This window comes from Rhinoraja longicauda, chromosome 1, assembly GCF_053455715.1.
Source record: "Rhinoraja longicauda isolate Sanriku21f chromosome 1, sRhiLon1.1, whole genome shotgun sequence".
NCBI lineage: Eukaryota > Metazoa > Chordata > Chondrichthyes > Rajiformes > Arhynchobatidae > Rhinoraja > Rhinoraja longicauda.
The window spans coordinates 60,638,424-60,665,303 of record NC_135953.1 but is presented as its reverse complement, the minus strand read 5'-3'; the positions used below and the strand labels follow the sequence as shown (position 1 = coordinate 60,665,303).

Genomic DNA, 26,880 nt, shown 5'->3' with positions numbered 1-26,880 from the left:
AGTGGATGTGAAATTGGGATAACATAGAACTAGATTGAGTGATCGATGGCTGGCGTGACTCGGTTGCCAAAAGAACCATTTTATATGCTGTATTTCTATACAAAACACAACTTCCAGCCTCTAATGTTCTATATCTTTTTACTTTGAACTGCAGATAAATAATGGAATTTGAGGTGTCAAAAAGGGCAAAAGATGTTTTAAATGTTTAATTATGTGTTTAAAAGCCATGTCACTTCTGATTGCAGGAAAGAGGAGGCAAGCATTATTCGATCAATGATGATTAAAGTTTTCCGCTGCATTGAGCCAGAGCTAAACAACCTCATTTCACTTGGAGACAAGATCGACAGCTTTAACTCGCTGTACATGTTGGTAAAGATGAGCCATCATGTTTGGACGGCAGAGAATGTGGACCCTGCCTCTTTTCTTAGTACTACGTTAGGAAATGTTCTTGTGACAGTCAAGAGGAATTTTGACAAATGCATTGTAAGTAATTCTTTGAAGTTGTATATGTAGCAAATAACCATTTAACTAAATGTGGCTTACTCTCATGGTTTAAATGAATTTATTAGTAGAGCAAGCTTTAACATTAGGTAGTCATCTCAAAGTATTTCGGGGGAAAACTGGTCCCACCAGTACATACAGAACTATTCCTGTTTTTATTTGCTCCCTGGTACATTTTGCTGTCAATTATTTCTGCTGAGCATGTTTTGAGGACACCTCCTCAAACATCTCACTGAGTTAGACATACTGCACATGGGAGGATCTTTCAAGCTGATCCTGCCCTCGACCACACTTCAGCCTATTCCAGTTTCAGTTTAGTTTATTGTCACGTTTACCGAGGTACAGTGAAAAGCTTTGAACCAGTCAGCGGAAAGAATATACGCATCTCCAGAAAGAACCATTAGATCATGTTTAAGAGTCTGAACGCTCGTCAGTTTTTCCCCATCCCTCGGGAATACTGACCTTAACCTTAGCCCTCCCACTTAACCTGAGTTTGGTTAACACAGCATTGTTTGGGAATTATGATTTCAGGGATGGACTGTTCATTACTTTAACCAGATAAGCCATGGCAGAGGGCAGGTCTATTTAATTGGTTTAGATCTGTTTGTTTTGGCTGTTGGTTCAAGATCTTTGATTTAGGCTGATTTTCATAGCATTTGAGCGCAAGCAACTCAGTTGTTTGTTTTTATGATGTGCAAACTCTATTGTGTCTTGTTGAAGATCAAAGCTGCCTCTGAAAATTAGGAATAGAAATCTTTTCATTGAACAATGTAACACATCAATAAGGAATGACACTTGAGGAGTTTTTTAGCTGAATGTTATGGTTTACGACATTGCATTCAATAAAGAAATTTCAAAATTTTGCAAGACTTTAGTGAACAACTATAGGGTTTGAGGCTATATGGGTGCAGCTGTGGACCAAAAAAAGGATGATCACCTTGTTGGGGGTGTACTACAGATCCCCAAATAGTCAATGGGAATTAGAAGAACAAATGTACCAGAAGATTGCAGACAGCTGCAGGTCAAATAAGGTTGTTATAGTAGGGGATTTTAACTTTCCCAATATTGACTGGGAAAATTATAGTGTGAAAGGTTTAGATGGGGTGCAGTTTCTCAAAGGTGTTCAGGAGAGTTTTCTCCAGCAATATGTAGAGGGACCCACTCGTGAGAGGACAACACTTGATCTAGTATTGGGGAAATTGGGATGGGCAAGTGAATGAAGTGTTCGTGGAGGAGCCTTTTGGGACCAGTGACCACTGTTCGATTAGGTTTAAGATAGTTATGGATAGGGACAGAGAAGACCACCTGTTAAAAGGCTAAATTGGTGTAAGGCCAACTTTGAGGATTTGAGAGAAAGTCTTGCTCAAGTTGATTGGAGCAGATTGTTTGAGGGGAATGGAACATCGGCCAAGTGGGATGTTTTTAAAAGTGTTCTGACAAAAGCTCAGGATATGCACGTCCCTGTTAGAGGGAAGTGCAAGGGAGGCAAATGTATGGAAGCTTGGCTGACGAGAGAAATTGAGGCATTGGTCAAGAATAACGACGCATGGGACAGGATAGGCAACTGTGATCAAGTGTATCCTTGGAGGAGTTTCGAGAACTAAGGAGCTAAGTAAAAAAGGAAATTAGAAGGGCAAAAAGGGGCCAGGAGACAGCTCTGGCAGATAGCATTAAGGACAACCCCAAACGAGTTTATAAATACATAAGGGGGAAAAGGGTAACTAGAGAGTGGGACCTCTCAGGAATCAAAGCAGTCAAGTCTGTGTGGAGCCACAGAAGATGGGCAAGGTCATAAATGAGTATTTCTCCTCTGTATTTACTGAGGAGAAAGACTGGAGGATGGAGGAACTTGGGGTAGTCAATGAAAGTATCTTGAGATCAGCCAGTGTTATGGTCGAAGAGGTGCTGGCGGTACGATTGTGTATGAAGGTATATCCGAGGACATTGTGGGAAACCAGAGAGGAAATTGCGGGAGCCCTGGTTGAAATTTACGTCCCCTTTAAATGCAGGCGAGGTGCTGGAAGACTGGAGGGTTGCAAATCTTGTGCCTCTATTCAAGAAGGGCTGCAGGGAACTAAATGCCAGTGAGCTTAACATCTGTAGTTGGAAGGTTACTCGAGACTATTCGGAGGGATAGGTTATACAGGCATTCAGACGGACAAGGGTTGATTAGGGATAGTCAGCATGGTTTAGTACGTGGGAGATCGTGTCTCACAAATCTGATTGAGTTTTTTGAAGACGTGACCAAAAAGGTTGATGAAGGCAGGGCTGTAGATGTTGTGTACATGGACTTCAGTAAGGCATCCGATAAGGTTCCACATGGTAGGCTGCTCCAGAAAGTTAGATTGCATGGGATCCAAGGAGCTCATGGAAAGAAAATTGGCTTCATGGAAGGAAACAGAGTGTGATGGTGGAAGGTTGCTTTTCGTACTGGAGGCCTGTGACCAGTGGTGTGCCTCAGGGTTCAGTGCTGGGCCCGTTACTGTTTGTCATCTATATCAATGATTTGGATGAGAACATACATGGCGAGATTAGCAAGTTTATGGTGGTTTGGCAGATAATTAAGATGGTTGTGAAAAATTGCAATAGGATCTCGATAGATTGGCCAGGTGGGCTGAGGAATGGTTGATGGAATTTAATACAGAGAAATGTGAGGTGTTGCATTTTGGGAAGTGTAACATGGGCATGATCTACACAGTGAATGGTAGGGCTCTGTGAAGTGTTGTAGAGCAGGGGGATTTAGGAGTGCAGGTGCATTATTCTTTGAAGGTGGTGTCCAGGTAGACAAGGTGGTCAAAAAGGCTTTTGGCAACACGGGCAGGTGGGACTTTTGAGGCGGGGACATGTTGGCCGGTGTGGGCAAATTGGCCAAAGGGCCTGTTTCCACACTATCACTCTGACTCTATGACTCTTAACAGGTGAACAGCTCATGGTTGGACAGAGTTCTGTGTTAGTGGCAGCATATGATTTTTGTGTTTGATGAATGATGGGCTCATTAAACAGCAGAAAGTGCATATCATTCAAGCTTCTGATTATATTTATCGTGAGATTTTGTTTCATCTCAAAAATATACCATTCAATGTTTCTAATAGGGCTAAAGTAATTCTACTAAAATGTAAATTATAAAACTTGTGCTGTGGTTATACATTGTAGCGTTTAGACTTTTAAATTTCATAGTTATAAAATGTACAATGCTGCATTAGCTTGTTTGTGTATTCTTTCAGTGGAATCAAATGAAGCAGATGGAAGAAGTGAAGATATCGAAGAAGAGTAAAGTGGGAATTTTACCATTTGTAAGTGGGTTTGAAGAATTTGCTGAGCTAGCAGAGTCCATCTTCAGATCAGCAGAACGCAGGGGGGACCTGGACAAAGCCTACACTAAACTCATACGGGCAGTTTACAACAATGGTGAAAAGCTGCTAAAATGTGAACTGAATTCACAGAATCCATATTTAATATTTTCCTTTCATAATAACTTCTGATGTATTTTTATTATCAGTGGAAAAAGTGGCTAATGAAAGTCAGAAAACTCCTCGTGATGTTGTGATGATGGAAAACTTCCACCACATTTCTTCAACACTCTCTCGCCTTAAAATTGCATGTCTAGAGACTGAAAGGAGAGAAGCCAAGCACAAATATACAGAGCATCTGCAATCTTATGTGATATACTCTCTCGGACAACCTCTTGAGAAACTTAACGTAAGTTTTCTACATTTCACTCGAGGAAAAAGCTTTAACCTTGACCTTATAGTTCCTCAGGAAGATATTCTAAAAATAACAGTAAAACAAAATTTGAAAATAGCATAGTATTGTTTTAGTGTTAACTTAGGCCATATGGAATAATCTTCAAAATACTACAATTTTCCTTATTTCTTGTGGCATCACAACAAAGGAATCTGGCAGTGTCGATCATGTGGGACTTTAAGAATCGTAAGAAATCAAATCTCTGATTCTCGATAAAGTTGAGTATCTATTCCAAAATAAATCGAAGAAACACCAGGAAAACCATAAACTTTACTGATTTATCTTAATTATGGACAGCACAAATTATCAACTGTTATTAACAGTGGGAGAAAAGGTGCTGTTCTTCAAAAAGAACACTTGAAAACCAAACAATGGTTTCATATATTCCTCTCTCAAATCTGAACACAAAGATTTGCCATGGGATGTTACACAGTAATTGTTTCAAGGCTTAAAAAAATGTACAGGTGACAAACCTCAATATACAAGACTCATTTCAATTCTCATCATTATTGTCGCAGCACTACATTCCAATACAGAGCAGTGGGAATATGGTGTTTTATAATGTTATTAAAATTCAGAAAAATATATAGAACTGGCAAACCTGAATGAAACTAAAAATTCAAATTTTTGAAGTTTTTGTATTTTGTAAAGTTGGAGCTTCTAAGAGGACAAAATGTCGGTTAAAATGTTTTTTTGAATAACTGTAAAATTTATTAGAGTGTAAAACAGAAACGTATGTAGAAGTGTTTGAAAAGTGACTTCAATTAAAAAGAAATTGAGTATCAACTCGAGCTTGCTTTGGGAGAAGAAATCAGTGTACACAGTTCCAGTGCTGAAAAACAAGAATGAATTGTTTATTCAAACATCAGGTCCACAGTTTGTACTGGTCAAACCACATTTGTTGTGAATTATATTCTGCATGATTAACGTGGTTCCTATGACTATTTTCTTAAATATAATTTATTGTTCTGAGAAAATGTTTACAAATTTAGACATTGGAAGATTGCGTTTTTTTTTAGTATACAGTGGTCGTGTCACTAACTGTGGTTTGTTGCACATGCAGCATTTCTTTGAGGGAATTGAAGCGCGTGTAGCACAGGGCATCAGGGAAGACGAAGTGAGTTATCAGTTGGCCTTCAACAAGCAAGAGCTAAGAAAGGTTATTAAAGAATATCCTGGAAAGGAAGTGAAGAAAGGACTGGATAACCTGTACAAAAAGGTGGACAAGCATCTCTGTGAGGAGGAAAACCTGCTGCAGGTGAGTGTTGGTGGGATTTCTGAACTTCTGCTTCTGTGTATGTCTTGTGTGCAGAAAAATGCACGTGTCTTGGTTTTGCAGTTTGAATTTCTGGAAAGCACTTATTGTTCCCTTGCTGAATACAGTTCAGTGGTAATTTGGAAGAATGTTACTTCCTTTTGCTCCTGAACGTCCATTATTATGTTAATGCTCAACATATTTCTTCATCAGAACATCATCTGCTATTTATCATTTGCACTGTTGATTGGTGGTTCTTTCCATAAATAATTCCTCATTTCCGTCTATAAATTCTTTTTCATTTGTTTATGCTCGTGGGCCCTTGCCCAGTGTTGAGGAATAATACTCGGGGTTTACATTCTCTCTACCTTTTCTGCCTCTTGACCTGAAGTGCCTAATGTTGAAAGTTAAATTGCATGTTTATGGTTTATTTGATCCAGTCGTGTTAAGATCTCTGACTGTTCTGTACGTGTATCCCTTCTGTGCCATTGCTTTGTTATCTAATCATGTGGGACTCGCCTTGACATATTTCCTATTTGAGAGTTGGTGTTGGGAAAAGAACCATAGAGATTTATAATGCAAACAATATACAGGCATTTTAAAAAAAGAATGTATTTGGATTTGTTGTGTCGGGAAAAACATAAATGAAGTACTTGATTTCAGCATGTGCAAAGATTTGTTTTCCTCATTGTTACATTCTGATGTTTTTATTTTTCCCCAAAGGTTATGTGGCATTCAATGCAGGATGAATTCATTCGTCAGTACAAGCACTTTGAGGGTCTGATAGCTCGCTGTTATCCTGGATCTGGGATTACAATGGAGTTCACCATTCAAGACATTCTGGAATATTTCTCTAGTATTGCTCAGTCTCACTAAAACAAGGTTGTGAATGATAAGTGTGTCCTACCCAACTTTCATAAAATGCTCTTTACTAAATCCTGAAAGAGGATACTTTTGGTGGAATTGTCATTTAATGTTACCTTAATAATGTCCATGTTGTCTCTAGCACCCCAAGGCTGAGATGTACTGTAACCAGTTTTTCTGGCCTTATTAACATATGCATTAGTTAATATATGTTCCAATTAGGGATGCAGATGCTCTGTGGTGTGCTACTTCATAGGATCAGAGGCTCCAGTTAAAAAGAAATTGTAATATATTTTCAAATATTATGCTATTCTTTAAACAAAATACATTTTTTGGTTCTTGACATCAAGCAGCAATTTGCTGTTACATAGTTAATCCAATCACAACCTTTGAGTAAAGAGATGTTGATGGCCATATTTTTTTTCTGTAGTTTTAAGGAAGGGTTCATAGCTGGTGGAAAATTACTGAGCTTGATTGCATTTTTCAAAGTGAATTTAAGCAAGATTTAGTTTTAGTTTAGAGATAAAGTGTGGAAACAGGCCCTTTCGCCCACTGGAATGAACCAAACAAAGATTGTTTCCTCTAACATAATAATTGGATATCATATAATAAAATCATATTTAAAAATCATATCCCAGAATACAACCAAAAGCCGATTTAGTTTAAAATAAATTGCAGTCGAACACTTAACTCCAATATGTTAATTATATTTTCAATTTTCTGTGGAAATCTATTAAACATTAAGCTAATCTTTAAGAAAATTTTAATTGACCCAATAGAGAGCAAGCTTTTACAGGATATGTCACCCTTGAGAAACTTTTTTTTAAATCCATTTTACAGAAATTCTTAACACAGGTTAGTTAGTGTAAACTTAATACAGTAAATTTGGAATACAATTTTGCCTTTGGAATTAAGCAACTGAATGTCACATCACTTGAGGAGATTCCAAAGGCAAGCCATTAATGTTATTATTTAATTTGCAATCCTAAGCAGAGAAGGATAAATTAAAACTAACACTGGAAATACAGATGCATTAATGTACTCACACATGGTAGTTCTTGATATTACAAAGATAAAAATTATCTCCTATTTAACATTTAGAAGATTATATTGTGTGATGTTTGAAGTAGGCACCTTGCACTAATCAATTATGAACACTAATCATGTTGCAAAATATACTAACTGATTTGATTTTGTGCATTACTCTGAATGAGTGCATTAGCATTTAAAATGTCCAATAATTATTACACATTGATGTCAACACAGCAAGAGGTTCATTAGCTGTAATAAACTGACTAATGTAATGGGTTGTAATCTATATTTCAGCCCATTTATTGGAACTAAGCAATTCAAATGTTAGTGCAAATCTCATGACAGATGTATAAGATGTATCCTAGATCTAACCTATGGAACTCTCCCTCAGTAAGGCCCTCTCACATAAAAGTGAGATACTATTGTTTAAGATATGAATGAAACAAGTGTTGTTTTTGGTAATATACTACATTGATTTAAATCATTTAATAACCTTTGTGTGTAGACAGTACCTTTACGTTTACTAATATGTCAGGTGAATACTAAAGGTGATTTATAGATTTAAATGATCTCCCGTCCATTAAATAATGCATTTAGAAAATAACCATTTTATCAGCATTATGAATTGTGGAAATTAATTAAATAACACTGAAGAGATTACTGAAATATTTACATTAAGGTGCACATTATTGATACTGCATCATGTTCGGCTTGCCTTACAATATAAAACATGTTTTAGATTTTGTACTTTGTTGATGCATAACTTCTACTTTATTTAAGCCTTTAAAGTTTATTGTTGATAGCTTTCTTCAGCAGACTTGCATCATGTTGTCAATCTATGTAATACGCTCTATCATTTATTTTCTCTATAAACAGTAACATTCTATGAAAAAGCAGATTTTTTATTACTTCAACAATGTATCACTGTATTTAAAACACTATCAATAAAATAAAGTGAACCTAAGTGTTACTTTAGCCTGTTTTTATTTAGCCTAAGTGCAACGGACATTTATTTGAAGCTGAAAATGTCTGGCGTAGTAGCCAGAATACACGGAATGCAGCATTCAAAAAGGCATTTATCAGGAATATATAATTTTTATTTTGTTTATTATTGCTAATTGCTGCTTGAAATAACTGTCACTTATACCTTCTATTACTTTGGAGATTACGAAGAGACTGACTGTAATTAGGTAGAAAGGATTTGTCTTGTTTCATGTAGAAAATGCTGGGAACAGTCATGTCAGGCAGTATTTATGGAAAGATAAAGTAGTCGAAATAGACAGAAGTGCTGAAGAAAGAAGATAGGTGACGTTTCAAGTTGGGACGTTTCAGGTCGGGACCTTTCAGACACAAAAAACAGTTCATGTTTTGGACTGAAAATCTTTGGGAATTTACCAGTAAATGGCACCTATCAAAAAGTTGGCCGATGAACGTTCTGAAATGTATGTTGTCCTTCGGGTATGGAGAACAGATTTTTAGATAAGATTCCAGATGCAATCATACATGACCCCCGTGTAGTCGAGGCAAGTAGCCACCACCCTTGCACTCAAATTATTTTGCAATAAACCCCGATGTACCATTTCCGTCTCCATGGAACATATTGCCATCTAGCTTTGCAACCTCAGTAACTCATGAGAGTGACCTCCGACTAATCAAAGCACAGAGGTAGCCGGCTCATCAGCTGAAGTCAATTGATTTGGACCATAAACAACTAGTTTGCAAACTTAACTGACCAAGAAACACCTGTAGCACCGGGGATGGAGTCTGTCTCAACTGTCATCTCCTAAAGTGCAGAAATCTTCTTCAAAAGAAATATTACATAACGAAGCTGAAAATGAGCCGAGCTTTTTTGCCCGCTGCTATTTCCCGCGTCTCCAGCAGTCGTCCTTTCAAGTGCCGTTCCCCACTCCACCACTGGGTGGCGCAGCCTCCGGGTGTCGTTTCCCCCCTTCACCGCTGTGTGGCGCCAGCAACTGCTCCCCATATCACCGCTGGGCAGCGTTGCCCCCGGGTGTAGTTTCCCCCTACACCACTGGGCGGCGCCACTGGTCGTGTGTTGTTTCCCCCCCCCTTCACCGCTGGGCGGCGCTGAACCGGGTGTAGTTCCCCCAAGCCTCCGCTGTGCGGCGCTGCACCGCGTGTAGTTCCCCCACGCCTCCGGCGGCGGCGCTGCACCGGGTGTAGTTCCCCCACGCCTCCGCTGTGCGGCGCTGCGCCACGTGTAGTTCCCCCACGCCTCCGCCGACGGCGCTGAACCGGGTGCAGTTCCCCCACGCCTCCGCTGAGCGGCGCTGAACCGGCTGTAGTTCCCCCACGCCTCCGCCGGCGGCGCTGCGGCGCGGTTCCGTGGTCGCCCGGATGCGGTGCGCGCCATTTTCAAACATCTTGCCGCGGAGTCGGTGACCGGTGACAGCGGCGGCGAGGGGTCGGTGACCGGTGACAGCGGCGGCGAGGGGTCGGTGACCGGTGACAGCGGCGGCGAGGGGTCGGTGACCGGTGACAGCGGCGGCGAGGGGTCGGTGACCGGGGCGGCGAGGGGTCGGTGACCGGTGACAGCGGCGGCGAGGGGTCGGTGACCGGGGCGGCGAGGGGTCGGTGACCGGTGAGCGGCGGGGAGGGGAGGGGAACCCTCTTTCCCCCGGTCAGGGCTGTGGGGGGGGAGACCGCGGCCGCGGGCCCGGGGCGGTGTTGGGGGGGAGACCGCGGGTCTATCCCGGGGCTCCGGCCCTCACTCCGCTCCGCTCGCTGTCGGCCCTTGGCTGCGGCGGCTGGAAACTCGCCGTGAGCGCCGCTCCCCTCCCGCGGGAGGACCGGGAGGGAGGGAGGGTCCGGGGCCTCAGGGGAGCGAGGGGAGGGGGGAGAGAGAAGCGCCGCACTGTCGCAGCCAAAGCCGCCCGGGTGAGTCTCAGGCCGACGGACGTCCGCAGGAAATGCCGGGGCTTCTGGAGTCGAAGAGGCTCCAGCAATACAATGTAAAGACGTCGTGTTTATGGCGCTGGCAAATGTATCAATGGAAGACAAACACAAAAAGCTGGGCAGTGTTGATCCGTGGGGAACAACGTTGCTCACAGACAGTCGGAGCAACATCCCTCTACCAGTAATAGCTGGGGTATCTCACTCACTTACTCAGCGGGTCAGGCAGCAGCATCGCTGGAGAAAAGGAATAGCTGACCTTTAGGGCCGAGACCCTTGAACATCACCTACTCTCGAAATGTCACCTATTCGTTTTATTCAGAGATGCTGTCTGACCCGCTGAGTGAGATACCCCAGTTTTTTCTGTCCATCTTCGGTCCAGCATCAGCAGTTCCTTCTTACACAGATATATAAATGGGTTGGAGGTGATCACAGGCATTGGCAACCATGGCTACAGGAAGGATTTTGAAATGTCAAAAGGTTTGTTCTAAAATTATTTGACCAGAAGCCGATTTGGTCAGAAGAGGTTGAGAATGATCTGGTATGAGTTAGAGGATGGGCAGAAGAAATTCGGATATCCAGTTTATTTGGGGGGGGGGGGGGGTAGTTTGGAGGTGCCAAAAGCTATCCAAATAAACTAAGTTGTTGTTTCGCGCAATTGGTTATTTTTGCACAAGTACTGTGTATATGAAGACTTGGTCGATTGAATTCAAAATTGGCTTGGCTATGAAAGACAGGAAAATGGTGGAGGGATCCCATCTCCCATACAGCTTCCCATCTCCCATACATCTTCTCATCTCCACTTTCCGCAGAGACCGTTCCCTCCGCAATTTCCTGTTTAACTCACCCCTTCCCACCTAAACCAACCCTTCCAAGGTACTTTCCCCAACAACCACAGGATATGCAACATCTGTTCCGATACCTCCCCCCTCGACTCTGTGTCCAGGGACGCCAACAGTCCTCTCACATGAGGCCGAGGTTCACTTGCACCTCCTCAGTATACTGTATCCGCTGTTCTAGTAGTGGACTGCTATAGATTGGGTGATCATTTCGCAGAATACCTTTGTTCAGTCTGCCTTGGCCTACACGATCTCCTGGTTGGCAAACACTTTACTCCCCTTCCCATTCCCACACTGACCTTTCTGTCCAGGAACTCCTTCATTGTCAGAGTGACGCCAACAACAAATTGGAAGAACAACATCTCATATTTCGCTTGGGCAGCTTATGATACTGATTTCTCTAACTTCAAATAACCCTTGCATCCCCTCTCTCTCCGCCCTTTCCACACCTTAGTCATCGTACTAGTTTCACTGTTGTCCTGCTGAGTTTCACTGTTTGTATCACCTGTTATCGCCTTCTCCACAGTGAACAATGGACCATTGTTGCTGGCTTTGATTTATTCTTTTGCATATCTTTAATGTATTTGTTCCATGTACCTTTTCATATCTCTCGTTTCCCTCTCCCCTGACTCAGTCTGAAGAAGGGTATCGACCTGAAACGTCACCTATTCCTTTTCTCCAAAGATGCTGCCTGACTCCCTGAGTTACTCCAGCTTTTCGTGTAATTAATGGTGGAGGGATGTTTCTCTGACTGCCAATCTGTGAGCAGCAGTGTTACAAGGGATCACAAAGACCTCTGCTGTTTGTGATATATAGAAATGTTTTAGACCAAATCCTAGATAGGCTGATTGACAATGTAACATGAAATGGCAGGTTAAATTTAACCTGGACAAGTGTGAATTTTAAATTAGTTAAACTGTAATTGAAAGAAGCATAGGACATCAACAGGCTTTATTGTGCAGTTCATCAATGAATATGTGCAAGATCTTTGGCTCAACTGTGATTAGAAGCAATGTGATGTTTACATGAATAGGAAGGATCTGCAAATGCTGGTTTGATAAAGTCTGATGAAAGGTCTCAATCCAAAATGTCACCTATTTTTCGCCGGAGATGCTGCCTGACCCGTTGAGTTACTCCAGCGTTTTGTGTCTGGTGTTTTCATAGTGTTTTTATAATTTTGTACGTTACTGCCACTAAACCACTTAAATGCACTGCCACCAATTTTTGAATATTAACACACATTGTTACTTTCATACTTGTGTTGCATCCATTGTGTAATAGTGCCAGACACAGGAATTCAGTGAACAGAAGCTGAATTGTTTCATCAAACTATTTGGAAAAAACAAATGCCATGGTTGGGGCAGCTGCAGTCACACAGAAGCAAGTGTTTGTATACCAGCTGCATTGCTCCCTTCTAACAATATTTTACAGATATTACTTTCAGCAGTGCGAAGCAGATGTAAATATGGAAAATTTAAAAATTGATTTTGCTTCCGATGGACAACTCCTAATGTTATCTTAAATGGTCTGCTAAACCAATCGATTATAAAGAACACCTTCACAGTCATCGCCTCAGGGCAGCATGCCATCATGGAAGCGCAAAACTGAAAGTCTGAAATAAAACCTGTCGGAATACAGATCAATGGCGATAAAAGCAATGGCAGTTTCAGATCAATGCCCATTCACCAGCTTGCTATCATTGGCCCAGCAAAATAATGTTTTTTTGGAAATGGCCCATGCAGTGAGTAAGGGTAGTGTTCAAAAGCTAGACAGTTCTCTATGATGTGCAGAAAACTTTTGCAAGTATCAAAATCAGGTCCAAAATCATGAGAGGAATAGATCAGGAAGATGCACAGTCTCTTACCCAGAGTAGGGGAATCGAGAACCAGAGAACATCAGTTTAAGGTGAGGCGAGAGAAGATTTAATTGCAATCAGAGGGTTGACTTTTTCACACAAAGGGTGGCGGGTGTATGGAATGAGCTGCCGGAAGAGGTAGTTGAGGCAGGTACTATTGCACAGTTAAGAAACATTTAGATAGGTGCATGGATAGGGCAGGTTTAGAGGATATGGGCCAAACACAGGCAGGTGGAAGTAGTGTAGTTGGGGCATGTTGGTCGGTGTGGGTAAGTTGTGCTGAAGGGCCTGTTTCCACACTATTATAATGGACGTTTTATTCAGTGATTCACTTTAATATAATTATGGTCAAAGAAGTAGTGAAATTGTACTTAACTGCAGTTGTGCAGAATAAAAAGTGATTTGAATAAGTATACACTTGTGTCACTTTCAGTTCTGTAAAGCAGGGGTCTAAAGTTGGCTTGATGGAAGACACAGAGGGTGTAGTTATTCAGATGGTTGTTATTGAGATTAGAGGCCTGTGACCAGTGGTGGGTCTACTGTTTGTCATCTACATCAACGATTTGGATGGCAGTGTTGTTATAGTCATACAACAGGCCCTTTGGCCCAATTGTCCTTGCTGATCAAGTTGCCCCATCTAAGCTGGTCCAAATTGCCCACTTTTGGCCTATATCCCTCGTCTAAACCTTTTGTATCCATGTATCTGTCACATCACCCATTCCTTCTTTCCAGAGATGCTGCCTGACCCGCTGAGTTACTCCAGCTTTTTGTGTCTAGCTTAAGTAGCTTTTACATGCTACTATTGTACCTTTGTCAACCACCTCCTATGGCAGCTCATTCCATATACCCGCCACCCTGTGAGTGATAAAGTTGCCCCTCGGGTTCCCATTAAATCTTGCCCCTCTCAGCTTAAACCTTTGTCCTCTGGTTTTTAGAAACATAGAAACATAGAAAATAGTTGCAGGAGGAGGCCATTCGGCCCTTCGAGCCAGCACCACCATTCATTGTGATCATGGCTGATCGTCCCCAATCAATAACACGTGCCTGCCTTCTCCCCATATCCCTTGATTCCACTAGCCCCTAGAGCTCTATCTAACTCTCTCTTAAATCCATCCAGTGATTTTGTTTCCACTGCCCACTGCGGCAGAGAATTCCACAAATTCACAACTCTGGGTGAAAACTTTTTTTCTCACCTCAGTTTTAAATGGCCTCCCCTTTATTCCAATTACTGTGGCCCCTGGTTCTGAACTCGCCCAACATTGGGAACATTTTTCCTGCATCTAGCTTGTCCAGTCCTTTTATAATTTTATATGTTTCTATAAGATCCCCTCTCATCCTTCTAAACTCCAGTGAATACAAGCCTAGTCTTTTCAATCTTTCCTCATATGACAGTCCCGCCATCCCAGGGATCAATCTCGTGAACCTATGCTGCACTGCCTCAATTACAAGGATGTCCTTCCTCAAATTAGGAGACCAGAACTGTACACAATACTCCAGATGTGGTCTCACCAGGGCCCTATACAACTGCAGAAGAACCTCTTTACTCCTATACTGAAATCCTCTTGTTATGAAGGCCAACATACCATTAGCTTTCTTCACTGCCTGCTGTACCTGCACGCCATCTTTCAGTGACTGGTGTACAAGGACACCCAGGTCTTGCTGCACCTCCCCATTACCTAACCTAACACCATTGAGATAATAATTTGCCTCCTTGTTTTTGCCGCCAAAGTGGATAACCTCACATTTATCTATATTGTACTGCATCTGCAATGCATCTGCTCACTCACTCAACCTGTTCAGGTCACCCTGCAACCTCCTAACATCCTCTTCACAGTTTACACTGCAACCCAGCTTTGTGTCATCCGCAAACTTGCTAGTGTTGCTTCTAATTCCCTCTTCCAAATCAATAATATATATGGTAAACAGTTGCGGCCCTGACCGAGCCTTGCGGCACTCCACTCGCCACTGCCTGCCATTCTGAAAAGGACCCGTTTACTCCTACCCTTTGCTTCCTGTCTGCCAACCAATTTTCTATCCATGTCAACACCCTACCCCCAATACCATGTGCTCTAATTTTAGTCACCAATCCCCCGTGTGTGACCTTATCAAAGGCTTTCTGAAAGTCTGGATACACTACATCCACTGGCTCCCCTTCATCCATTTTACTTGTCATATCCTCAAAAAATTCCAGATTAGTCAAGCATGATTTCCCTTTCATAAATCCATGCTGACTTGGACATATCCTTTTACTGCTATCAAATGCACCATTATTACCTCTTTAATAATTGACTCCAGCATCTTTCCCACCACTGAAGTCAGGTTAACTGGTCTGCAATTCCCCGTTTTCTCTCTCGCTCTTTTCTTGAAAAGTGGGATAACATTAGTTATCCTCCAATCCACAGGAACTGATCCTGAATCTATTGAACATTGGAAAATGATCACCAATGTGTCCACTATTTCTAGAGCCACCTCCCTGAAGACCCTGAGATGCAGACCATCAGGCCCAGGGGATTTATCATCCTTCAGTCCCATTAGTCTACCAATACTATTTCTCGCCTAATGAAAATTTCTTTCAGTTCCTCTACCCCCCTAGATCCTCTGTCCTCCAGTACATCTGGGAGATTGTTTGTGTCTTCCTTAGTGAAGACAGATTCGAAGTACCTGTTCAACTCTTCTGCCATTTCCTTGTTACCCATAATAATTTCACCCGTGTCTGCCTTCAAGGGACCCACATTTGACTTTGTTACTCTTTTTCTCTTAACATATCTAAAGAAGTTTTTACTGTCCTCTATATTCTTGGCCAGCTTCCCCTCGTACTTCATCTTTTCAGCCCGTATTGCCTGTTTTGTTACCTTCTGTTGTGCTATGAAAGTTTCCCAATCCTCTGGCTTCCGGCTACTCTTTGCTGTGTTATACATCTTTTCTTTTAGTTTTATTCCAGAAAGGAGGGAGAGAGAAAACAGGTAATTATAGACCAGTTAGTCTGACATCAGTGGTGGGGAAGATGCTGGAGTCAATTATAAAAGACGAAATTGCTGAGCATTTGGATAGCAGTAACGGGATCATTCCGAGTCAGCATGGATTTACGAAGGGGAAATCATGCTTGACAAATCTACTGGAATTTTTTGAGGATATAACTAGGAAAATTGACAGGGGAGAGTCAGTGGATGTGGTGTACCTCGACTTTCAGAAAGCCTTCGACAAGGTCCCACATAGGAGATTAGTGGGCAAAATTAGGGCACATGGTATTGGGGGTAGGGTACTGACATGGATAGAAAATTGGTTGACAGACAGAAAGCAAAGAGTGGGGATAAATGGGTCCCTTTCGGAATGGCAGGCAGTGACCAGTGGGGTACCGCAAGGTTCGGTGCTGGGACCCCAGCTATTTACGATATACATTAATGACTTAGACGAAGGGATTAAAAGTACCATTAGCAAATTTGCAGATGATACTAAGCTGGGGGGTAGTGTGAATTGTGAGGAAGATGCAATAAGGCTGCAGGGTGACTTGGACAGGTTGTGTGAGTGGGCGGATACATGGCAGATGCAGTTTAATGTAGATAAGTGTGAGGTTATTCACTTTGGAAGTAAGAATAGAAAGGCAGATTATTATCTGAATGGTGTCAAGTTAGGAGGAGGGGGAGTTCAACGAGATCTGGGTGTCCTAGTGCATCAGTCAATGAAAGGAAGCATGCAGGTACAGCAGGCAGTGAAGAAAGCCAATGGAATGTTGGCCTTCGTAACAAGAGGAGTTGAGTATAGGAGCAAAGAGATCCTTCTACAGTTGTACCGGGCCCTGGTGAGACCGCACCTGGAGTACTGTGTGCAGTTTTGGTCTCCAAATTTGAGGAAGGATATTCTTGCTATGGAGGGCGTGCAGCGTAGGTTCACTAGGTTAATTCCCGGAATGGCGGGACTGTCGTATGTTGAAAGGCTGGAGCGATTGGGCTTGTATACACTGGAATTTAGAAGGATGAGGGGGGATCTTATTGAAACATATAAGATAATTAGGGGATTGGACACATTAGAGGCAGGAAACATGTTCCCAATGTTGGGGGAGTCCAGAACAAGGGGCCACAGTTTAAGAATAAGGGGTAGGCCATTTAGAACGGAGATGAGGAAGAACTTTTTCAGTCAGAGAGTGGTGAAGGTGTGGAATTCTCTGCCTCAGAAGGCAGTGGAGGCCAGTTCGTTGGATGCTTTCAAGAGAGAGCTGGATAGAGCTCTTAAGGATAGCGGAGTGAGGGGGTATGGGGAGAAGGCAGGAACAGGGTACTAATTGAGAGTGATCAGCCATGATCGCATTGAATGGCGGTGCTGGCTCGAAGGGCTGAATGGCCTACTCTTGCACCTATTGTCTATTGTCTAACTTCTCTTGTCAGCCACGGTTGCCTCCTACTCCCCTTAAAATCTTTCTTCCTTTTTGGAATGAAATGATCCTGTGTCTTCCAGATTATGCCCAGAAATTCCTGCCATTGCTGTTCCACCGTCATTCCTGCTAGGATCCCTTTCCAGTCTACCTTGGCCAACTCCTCTCATGCCTTTGTTCAACTGCATCACTGACACTTCCGATTTAACCTTCTCCTTCTCAAATTGCAGATATTATGATCACTACCTCCAAACGGTTCCTTTACCTCGAGTTCTCTTTATCAAATCTGTTTCCTCTGCTCTGGGTAAAAGATTTTGTGTATTCACCCTATCGATTCCTATCATGATATTATACACCTCTATAAGATCTCCCTCATCCTCCTGCGCACGAAGGAATAAAGTCTGAGCCTGCCCTCTAGCTCAGCCTCTATAATTCTGGCAACAAGCTTGCATCTTCTCTGCACTCGTTCCAGCTTAATGATATCCTTCAGAGTACTAAAACTGAACACAGTACACCAAATGTCACCTTGCCAGCATTCTATACAACTTTAACATATCCCAACTCTATACTCAATACCCAGTGTTGTTAACATGGTTAGTATATTTGTAAAATACACTGAGGTTGGCAGTGTAATGGTGAGTCGACAGTGCAGAAGGTTATCGACGATCATAACAAGATGTAAATGAACTGGGGAAGTGAGCCAAGGAGTGGCAAATGGAATTTAACTTGGACAAGTGTGAGGTGTTGCATTGTAGTAAGTTAGTCCAGGGCTGGGCTTGCACAGCAAATGGCAGGTCCCTGGGCAGTGTTATAAAACAGAAACATCGGAGTACAGGTGCACAATTCCCTGAAAGTGGCAACATGGGTAGAAGGGGTGGTGAACAAGACATTTGCCTTCATTGTTCAGTGCGCATGAGTCTTGGAGTTGAAATGTCATCTTGTAACTGTTTTATTCATTGGTGAGACCACACGGAGTATTGCGCGCAGTTCTGGTCATCCAGCTATAGGAAGGATGTCCTTAGGCTGAAAATGACATGGAAAAGATTCACAAGGATGTTACCAGGTCTGGAGAGCTTCAGTTCTAAGGAGAGGCTGGGATTTTCTCCCTGGAATGTAGAAACCTGTGGAGGGTAATCTTATTGTAAATCCATGAGAAGCATATACATGGTGGATGGTCACCGGCTGGAGGAGTATAAAATTAGAGGGCATAGATTTAAAGTAAGTGGGGAAAGAGTTAAAAGGGACCTGAGGGGCAGCATTTTGCTCAGAGAGTGGTGGGTATGTGAAACAAACTGTCAGTAGAAGCTATGGAGATGGGTATAATCACGTAATTTAAAAGACATTCAGACAGGTAACTGTATAAAATAGGTTTAGAGAAATATGGGCCAAAAACAGGCAAATAATACTGGCGTGGATAGACAACTTGGACAATATGGATGAGTTAGACTGAAGGGCCTGTTTTTCTGCTCTCTGCTCTGCTGACATTTATCATTATCTTCATTTACTTTACTCGAAACGTTAGAGTATTTATTTGATAGAAGGAACACAGAGACCTACAATAATTGCATCTAGATAATGTGAATTACATAATTTATTGTATGCGAATGTAAATATTCAGAGTATCTTGTTAGAAAACCCAAAGGTTTTGTAAATTAGCATCGGCAGTTCCTTGTATCTCCTGAGGTTAATAGAACCGTAAATTAGACAGGTGATGTGTAACCTGCACTGTATGGCCACAGTATAACCTGTACCTCTTTGTATTCTTGTCCATATTGTAATGACCTATGCATGTGCAAGTTATCTCCATCATCCACTGTTTTCAGCTTTTCATCGTTTATAAAGTTCTTTCTAATTTCATTTCTGCTTGTATTGAATTGCATTTGCTACAACTTTGAATTATTGATCTATCAATATGTTTCTATTGTGCTATTTGCAATGCAGAATATATTTGTAATATGGACAAACCTAGGTAGGCAGCTTTCTGTCCTATTATACAAGGGCAGAGTTAAGAAATTTGAGTGTTAATGAAATTGGTAGTGTCGGTTCAAGGATGAGAGTTGCAGACCATAGGAAGCGATCACTGGGTCGGTTTGAGGGAAGGAAAGATGATGCAAAGAATTCAATCTAGACATGTGGTAATAAATTTTGCAGAACGTATGCCAGATACATAATACATGATAAATTATTTTGAAAAAGAGCTTTGGGGTGTATGTTCATAGATTCTTGAAGGTAGCAGGACAGACTTTTATCGAATAAGACATAAAAAGTAAGATCTGTGGGGTCTTGCAAGAATCGTCAATATATAGTGCATAAAACACCAGACAGCAGCTTGAGTACAGCATCCAGTTATAATGATCATATTACAAGATTTGTTAACTCTGGAGAGAGAATAGAAGAGACTTACAAGCATGTTATCAGGACTGGCAATGTGTAATTTAAATGTAAGTTTGGAAATTATGTATGAAGCCAGAAAGAATGGAAACATACCTTAACAGAGAGGTCAAAAGGTTGAGGCATAGATTTAAGGTAAAGTATTCAAGGGGAGCTGCCCATTAGGGAAATAATCTGATAACGTACTCTTAAAGTTCTACATAAATCGGAGGATGAGCTTCAAAAACTTATTACCAGACAAAGTGAGAATATTTGTCAAGTGCTTTGAAAGCATTTCACGACACAAAAATTTATCCTGAGCCATATTTTAAGATTTCTGCTGCTCCAGTGTTCTAGACTCACCTATTGTTCTGTCGACTTTTCCCATTGTGGCAAGTTCAATGTCATGGTCTTACTGTAATTTGTTAATTCTTTCTATGGCTGGAACATGGAGAATGTAGTGTCTCTACTTACTATACCTCACACCAGTATGGAATTCTTCCATGAGGTTCATATTACTGTAATGTTTTTCCACCACCTGTTTTTGTCACTGTTACCTTATACGTCTTACATCCAGGAAATTTACATGAATTTCCAGTGAAACGTTTCGACATGACCACCACTTCAGAGCGAAAGTTTGTAAACCTACGAAAGCGTTTGGATCAACTTGGATACAGGCAGCCCCTCGGGATAGACACACTCCCCCTGGTGGAAAAGCTTTTCAGGTATTTTTTTTAAAGTATTTGTACCTTTTTACATTACATATTTCTCAGCTTCATTCCACGGAGAAAAAAATATTACAACAAATATTAGTAAACATAGAAACATAGAAAATAGGTGCAGGAGTAGGCCATTCGGTCCTTTGAGCCAGCACCGCCTTTCAATAGACAATAGGTGCAGGAATTGGCTATTCAGCCCTTTGAGTCAGCACTGCCATTCACTGTGATCATGGGTGATCATTCAATATGATATGGTTGATCATCCAAAATCAGTACCCCCATTCCTGCTTTCTCCCCATATCCCTTGATAGTAAGCACAAAAACATTTTAGTTGAGGAAAGACTAAAAAGGGACAGGATAGTCGTGGGAGATGCAGAGGTAGTGGTGAGAATTGTAGCAGGGAAGTGTAAGAAAAATGGCAGTGAGTGGGAAGAGGATGAAACGTAGAAAGGGAAAAAGAAAGGCGAGAGTTGAGGTTTTTGGCTGGGAATTGTCTCATTAGAAGAAAGAGGAGGTGATCAGAATGGAATTATGGTGTTGGGAGGTAATTTATATTTCTAACATTTAAGGAGCTAGTGAGTATCCAACTTCTGAATCTGAAACAAGGGTTTGCAGAGTGATTTATGTTTAAAGATCCTGCTTCGTACATGTATGATTTCGACAAGCAAGTTTTTCTAGAAATCTTTTATCTGGGATGGTGCAGGTATCTTTTCTGCTTCATCTTGTACCTCTTTATGGTTTTTTGTCATTCTGACTGATTGATGTTGAATCTTATGTCTTTTTAGAGCCGTAGAATGCTTTCCTGAATTTCTGCAACTACACGTTTTCTGTAGAACTTGGCCTTTTCTAATATATCTGTTTCAACTTTCTTATTCTAGAGATGGCTTTGTTTATGTTCTTTTACCTCAGGGTACCTCATGACATCACATGATCTTTGCAAGTATTGGAGAATATTGTTCCTGAGGAAATGTGAGGTTTAGGTTTATCGGACTGATTGCTGGGATGAGAAGTTTTCCCTATGTTGTGTTCGATAAATCACCAGATTCAGACAACAGAGTTTGATTCACTAAGTATTTTATTACACAACCAAATAAGTCACATACACTCAACGTATCCCCGAATATCCCTATAAGCACTCGCAAACCCCGAGTACACAGCAGAGCATGGTGCAGAATGTTTCATACATACACTCGCGTATCTCCGTACGCACTCGCACAAACAGTACAGCACGTCGCAGGATGTTCCTGTTCTTGATCACCTGGCACCGTTCGCGCCACGGTGCTTGGCTGGGGCTCACTCCTCGAAAGGGCGCCCAACACCATCCTTTATGGCATTTCTAATCTGAGCAGACTGCCACTGCCCCCTCCCCAAGCCAATTAAAAGACCTCCTTGTCTGCAACGTTTCTGCACTACTAGCGGCAGAGGGTCGTACATGGTCCGCCCAACTGTTGCTATTGTGTTTTGTACACTAAAGCTACGCTTTCCCATAGAATGGTATGATTTCTCAGGCATTGTAAGTTCCCAGACATGGACAGATGCAAGGTCAATTCTGGGAGATAGTGCATTTGAATTGTTTTCGGTTCATCTGCACCTCCTCCAACCTCATCTACTGTATCCGCTGTTTCAGGTGTCAACTTCTTTACATCGGCGAGACCAAGCGCAGGCTCGGCGATCGTTTCACTGAACACCTCCGCTCAGTCCATCTTAACCAACCTGATTTTCTGGTGACTCAGCACTTTAACTTCCCCCTCCCATTCCCAATCTGACCTTTCTGTCCTGGGCCTCTTCCATTGCCAGAGTAAGGTCCAGCGCAAATTGGAGGAGCAGCACCTCATATTTCACTTGGGTAGTTTACACCCCAGCGGTATCAACATTGACTTCTCTAACTTCAGATAGTCCCTGCTTTCCCTCTCTATCCCCTCCCCTTTTCAGTTCTCCCACCCGTCTTCCTGTCCCCTACTACATCCTATCTTTGTCCCCCCATCCCCTGACATCAGTCTGAAGAAGGGTCTCGACCGAAACGTCATCCATTCCTTCTCTCCAGAGATGCTGCCTGACCCGCTGAGTTACTCCAGTATTTTGTGTCTACCTTCGATTTAAAACAGCATCTGCAGTTTTCTTTCCTACACTTGTATTCGAAGGGCTTGGAATGCAAGCTGCTAATTTAGCTGATAACTCCATTTTACATTTTAGCTGAAATTGTCTATATAACCCTTACACTACACCCTATGAAGAGAAATTCTTTAGACCTGTACTTGCTGGAGTTTGGAGGAATAGTAATTAGTATAGTGAAGTATGAAAGATTCTGAGAGATTGACACCACAGGTTGTTTCCTCCTAGAGAGTTTAGAACTGTTTCTGAGTAAGTGATTAGTCATTTAGCATCACAGTGAGAAATGTTTACATCCTGCTACGGTAAAAGTTGGTACAGTGGATTGAATCGGGGAATATTTCCATCAGTGTGTAACATTATGTAAATGTGCTATTATGTTACAGTGATTTGGTGCACACTACAGAAAGCCTTCGCAATGCCAAGCTATCATCTGGAAAAACAGAAAAAGAGAGCAGGAACTTGGACTCTGTACTTGAGCCATATAGAACTGAGAATGCACGTCTTGTCCAGGAGAACAACAAACTGCATCAGGAATTACTGAGATTAAAAGAGGAATCAGATCAACAGATCAAAGGTGTTGGTGGGCTGCAAATTTAGCTTGGGCAAATTCTCAAAGTATTTACCAATATTACTGTTTTCATAGCGCGTAAATCTGATGTGTCCACAACACTCCCCAGAGCCCTACAATTCGCTGTGTAGGTCCTGCCCGTTAAATTTCCCAAAATGAAACACCTCACATTTCTCCATTAAATTCCATCAACCACTTATGTTGAAAGCAGTTATTTAAATATATGTGCATATTATAACTCATTGCTATCTGTCCAGAAACACTAGGGTGGTGAGGTCTGTCTGCATCTTGTTCCTATGGGAATAACAACAGAAAGCATGCCTGCTAAATATAAGTTACTTAAGTAGAGCTGGCATGTTATGCAGGAATTCATGATATGCAGTAAGAGCTGTACATTAAAAAGATAACTGCAGATGCTGGTACAAATCAAAGGTTTTTATTCACAAAATGCTGGAGTAACTCAGCAGGTCAGGCAGCATCTCGGGAGATCCTTCTCATTCCTTCTCTCCCGAGATGCTGCCTGACCTGCTGAGTTACTCCAGCATTTTGTGAATAAGAGCTGTACATTTTTGCATATATATTTATCACAATTTAGATTTAGTCAATTGCCTTGTGTTACCATTTAAAACATTGTTAGTTCAGTGACAATAATTCTATTTGTGGTTTTCAGCTGAATGATGTTTATAAGAAACATTTACGCATGGTTCATGTGCATTTTAACTTTGGCGTGCAAATAATGCAACCTGGTTCATGGGCTTGACTATATCCAGTGTGTAAACCCACTCATAAAAACAACGTAGACCTGGAGTGATCTAGATATTTGGTGTTTTATTTTAGACTTCACATTTACAGAGTCGCATGTTCGGGAAGCATTCATGACGTTTCAAGGTGTAAAAAAGCCTTGTACTTCATTTCCTGTCATGGTAGCCAGTTTCATGTTCTTGTGTGATCGTCCCAGATTAATTGACTTTTTTAAAGATCTGTAAGGTTAAAATGCTTATAAAACGATTGCAAATTTTCATGTCATTTCTCCTCGTTTTTTGTTTAAATGATCTTTCCTCTGTATTAAAGATTTAAAATACACCATTAGAAAATTGGAGCATGACACTGCAGATTTGAAGTTCTTAAATAACCAGTATGTACACAAAGTACGATCTCTAGAGAAGGAGAGTAAAGCAAAGACTGAAAAGATTCAGCAGTTACAAGAGAAAAATCTACAAGCAGTCGTACAAACACCAGGTAACGTTACTGCTATTTTCAGTTTTCATGATTTTCAAAGAACGTCTGTGATACGTTTTCAATAATTTAGTATGTATCAATGCGTTGCTAGGCCGTGGTATCATGTACTAACTGTTATGAACTAGAATTATGGCTGTAAACAGCAAAATGTAACGTGAAATTTATATTAGATTGTTTTGCATGTGTCATGTCCTTATGTAAGTTCTGGTATGTACAGGAGAAGGAAAGTTAAAATGCTGCCTCCACTAAATTATTACATATCTGTTATCTGCACTTTGATAGACCTCTGCAAACGTTTGGACCTTCATTTTCCTTCAATGAAGCGTGGTACAGTCAGGAAACAGTTTATAGCCAACTGTCTTAGGTGGAGTTGGTGGGGAGTGGTTGATTCTTATCAGAATTTTATTTCCGCAATACATTTCATGGTAAAGAGCATTTGATTTGCAAGTAAAGACAGAAAATAATGGAAAATTCCTCATTCTCAGATGCTGCTGACCCAACTATCTTGAGCTTTACTACTATTTTGTTGTTGACTGGTTAATTTAAAACATGCCATGATCTTGCTAACTAACAGAACAAACCTGAATGTGATATGGCCTGCCACGTATTCCAATCAAGAATAGGAGTAGGGAAAATGTTTTTTTCTCTTTTCTAAAAGTGGTGATGTAGTCTCAGATATATATCACCCAGATACCATTCATGTGCATTAACATAGCTATTTTAATAATGGTAAATAAATGAAAAAGGGTGGCACTGTGGCGCAGCTGGTAGAGCTGCCGTGTCACAGTGCCAGAGACCGAGGTTCCAGACTGACCAAGTGTGTTGTCTGTGTGGTGTTTGTACGTTCTTCCTGTGACTGAGTTTCGTCTGGATGCTCCAGTTTCCTCCCATATCAAAATAACATGAGGGTTTGTAGGTTAATTGGCCTCTGTAAATTGAGCTTAGTGTGTAGGGTGGATGAGAATGCAATACCAGAGAACTCGTGTGAACGGGGGATCGGTGGTCAATGTGGACACGGTGGGCCGATAGACCTGTTTCCATGCTGTATCTTTCAATTTTAAAAAAGAGTTGACTGATCTGCACATTCTTCTATAGTGGGCTAAAGCAGTCGGAAAGCTCATCAATAATTTAGTTTAAAGGTACAGCGTGAAAACAGGTCTTTTGGCCCACCGAGTCCGTGCCGACCAGTGATCCCCCACTAACACTATCCTACACACACTTAAGGACAATTTACAATTTTAGACATTTGGAAGCTAAAATAGCCTTCTGATGGCCTATGTTATCAGAGGCTATCTTGGAGGCTGTGGTGCTGTCTGAAGCTTACTTGGTATTCACGGCACTCACCATGGTGAAGCCTTTGCCATGAAGCATACAGCCACAAAAGGAAGTACAACCACAGGGCCAGACTGGGGAGCAATCATGCTATGCAGTCTGGGATCCAGCAATGATGTGGGCCAGTGGTAAACTGCTTCTATGCTGATTGGATGTTTTCAATTGCTAGGTAACTATGTAGAGTTTCAGTTCAGTTTATTGTCATGAGGTACAGTGAAAAGCTTTCATTGTGTGCCATCCAGTCAGCAGAAAGACAATATATGATTACAATCGAGCCATTTACAGTGTTTTGATACAAGGGAATAACATCTAGTGCAAGGCAAAGCCAGCAAAGTCCGATCAAGGATAGTCCGAGGGTCACCAAGGAAGTAGATAGTAGAATTTAGATCCTGAGTTCAGCCAAATATCCATTTAATTGGTCACTCGTGAACAACCTCAGATTATCCTCTGGGAAAGTTTGTACTACACTGCACCATTGTTGGCAATTTGTGGTATTTCCTACTTTTTCTTATGATAGAATTTTAATGCTGCCTTAATTAAATGTTTTGTGGTCGAAGGAGAGAGGCGTAAATGCTTGTCTGTAGCCTTGGACAAAGACAGTGCAGAAAAAAATTATAAGCATAAAATATAGACCAGAAAGATTACAAAAAATAGGACTTTACAATAGTGGCTGTTGCAAGATATGGTTGCTACCTGCGTTGTTGAGCCATCTGCCACTAAATGTGTTAGTACCCATAGCAAATCCCACATTGCAAACATCTTGGGTGGGCCAGCTTCAGCTGATTGGAAAAGCAGAGCACAGCTCAATGCTGTGTCTTTCTGTTAGGCAGTTGCAAGCCTGGCCCACAGAATTAATTTAACAGCCAGTTAAGCATTGTCACCAGTTTACTGGCTATTAAAGATGTGACAGTGAGGACATGTGATGTCTTAAACATTCAAAAGCACTCAAGTACGAATGAAAAATTAACCATACTATTGTGTATTCTTGAAATGTACCTAAAATGGAAAAATTTAAAATAAATCAAACCTCATTTTCTTCAGATTAGCTGTACATTAACAGTAAATATTTGTAAATTACATTACTCTAACCATTCTTCCTCAGAGCCAATACTTTTCCAAATGCACAATTTGCAACTCTTGCACTATGAGCTGGCATAGGTTTATCAGT

The 26,880-nt window shown here is 41.5% G+C and overlaps 2 protein-coding genes across 16 annotated transcripts in view; both read left to right on the top strand.

Annotated features, from left to right (window-relative positions):
* The window catches only part of exoc1 (exocyst complex component 1), a 66,442-nt gene extending 58,125 nt beyond the window's left edge, over positions 1-8,317 (top strand). For all 7 annotated transcript variants that reach the window (XM_078398497.1, XM_078398480.1, XM_078398457.1 and 4 more), the window contains 5 exons: positions 246-483; positions 3,726-3,909; positions 4,001-4,200; positions 5,309-5,503; positions 6,224-8,317. In XM_078398497.1, coding sequence (XP_078254623.1) covers positions 246-483; positions 3,726-3,909; positions 4,001-4,200; positions 5,309-5,503; positions 6,224-6,376 — 970 coding nt within the window. In that variant the 3' untranslated portion in view covers positions 6,377-8,317. The remainder of the gene's footprint in view (positions 1-245; positions 484-3,725; positions 3,910-4,000; positions 4,201-5,308; positions 5,504-6,223) is intronic.
* Positions 8,318-9,747: 1,430 nt separating this feature from the next.
* Positions 9,748-26,880, top strand: part of cep135 (centrosomal protein 135) — an 80,249-nt gene continuing 63,116 nt past the window's right edge. For 6 of the 9 annotated variants that reach the window (XR_013547196.1, XM_078398425.1, XM_078398432.1 and 3 more), the window contains exons 1-4: positions 10,279-10,368; positions 20,320-20,467; positions 22,957-23,153; positions 24,213-24,380. Coding sequence is in view for 8 of the 9 variants with exons in the window: in XM_078398425.1 (XP_078254551.1) it covers positions 20,355-20,467; positions 22,957-23,153; positions 24,213-24,380 (478 nt within the window). In the remaining variant the exon portion in view is untranslated. Of the gene's footprint in view, positions 9,893-9,928; positions 9,965-10,278; positions 10,369-20,319; positions 20,468-22,956; positions 23,154-24,212; positions 24,381-26,880 lie in introns of those variants that run through there. The other 3 variants (XM_078398402.1, XM_078398410.1, XM_078398421.1) reach the window with 3 other exon arrangements.